The following is a 1,114-nucleotide window of genomic DNA, read 5'->3' as shown; positions in this document are numbered from 1 at the left end:
TACATTATCTATCATAATTTTTTCCTACCTTTATTTTTGATGCAGTTGTTTACACAATTGAGTTCTAAAAGAGGGGTTTGCCACATGTTCACATAATTGTATGGCTAAAAAAGGATGGCCCCCTTAGTGTTGAACAAATTGATACTTACATATCAGCATAGCTACCAAATCCCTTCATTGACCCTGTTGGATATGAATCTGTTTCAAAATTTATGATACATGGGACATGTGGTGCTATAAATTCAGCTTCTCCTTGCATGGTTGATGGGAAATACTGTAAGTTCTATCCCAAAGAATGGGTAACAGTACATCTGTGTCATCAAATGGTCATGTTATATATGCACGACCAAATAATAGCATCACAGTTCAAAAGAACGGTGTGGACATTGACAATCGGTTTGTGGTTCCCCACAATGTTGACCTCTATGTCAAGTACGATACACATATAAATGTTGAAAGTGTTAACTGTGATGGTATGGAGAAGTACCTCTTCAAGTACACAACCAAAGGCTTTGATTGTGCAAAGGTTGGGATCCAAAATAGAGGCAGTAATAATGTTGTTGGAGTGAACGAAATAAAGCAGTATTTAGACTACAGATGCAAAACGCCCAATGATGCAGCATGGCGTCTTCTCCAATTCGATATCCACCACACTAATCCATCTTTGGAGCGGCTGAATGTCCACCTTTCACTTGAGAACAATGTCTTATTTGCTGAAGACGATTGGACATGGCATGCTGATGGAAAGTATTGGGCACAACGCCGTAATGATCGTGACAAAATTGGGCGCATAACTAATGTCATCCCTAACGAAGGAGAGGTTTTCTACATGCGTATGTTGCTACACATTGCGAAATGAGCATGAAACTACTTTGATTTATGAACTATCACTGGCCACTAATACCCTATGTTTGAAGCTGCCTGTGAAGCTTTTGGTTTACTTGGTGATGATCGTGAATGGTCCCATGCTATGGCTGATGCAGCACACTGGGCGCTTCCATACCAACTCTGACAACTATTTGTCACACTGCTTCTATTTTGCCAAGTTACAAGTCCACTAAAGTTGTTTTATGAATATGCACAGATAATGAGAGATGATATGAAGTGGCACGCC

General features: G+C 39.9%; 1 protein-coding gene across 1 annotated transcript; it reads left to right on the top strand.

Moving 5' to 3' along the window:
* The first annotated feature begins 295 nt into the window (after window positions 1–295).
* On the top strand, window positions 296–859 carry LOC133930433 (uncharacterized). Its single transcript, XM_062377084.1, has one exon. It carries the CDS (start codon window positions 296–298, stop codon window positions 857–859), a length of 564 nt encoding a protein of 187 aa, XP_062233068.1.
* The last annotated feature ends 255 nt before the right edge of the window (window positions 860–1,114 follow it).

The sequence above is a fragment of the Phragmites australis genome, chromosome 1, assembly GCF_958298935.1.
Source record: "Phragmites australis chromosome 1, lpPhrAust1.1, whole genome shotgun sequence".
Classification (NCBI taxonomy): domain Eukaryota; kingdom Viridiplantae; phylum Streptophyta; class Magnoliopsida; order Poales; family Poaceae; genus Phragmites; species Phragmites australis.
Note: the sequence above shows the minus strand (reverse complement) of the source record. Positions and strands in the feature narration are given on the sequence as shown.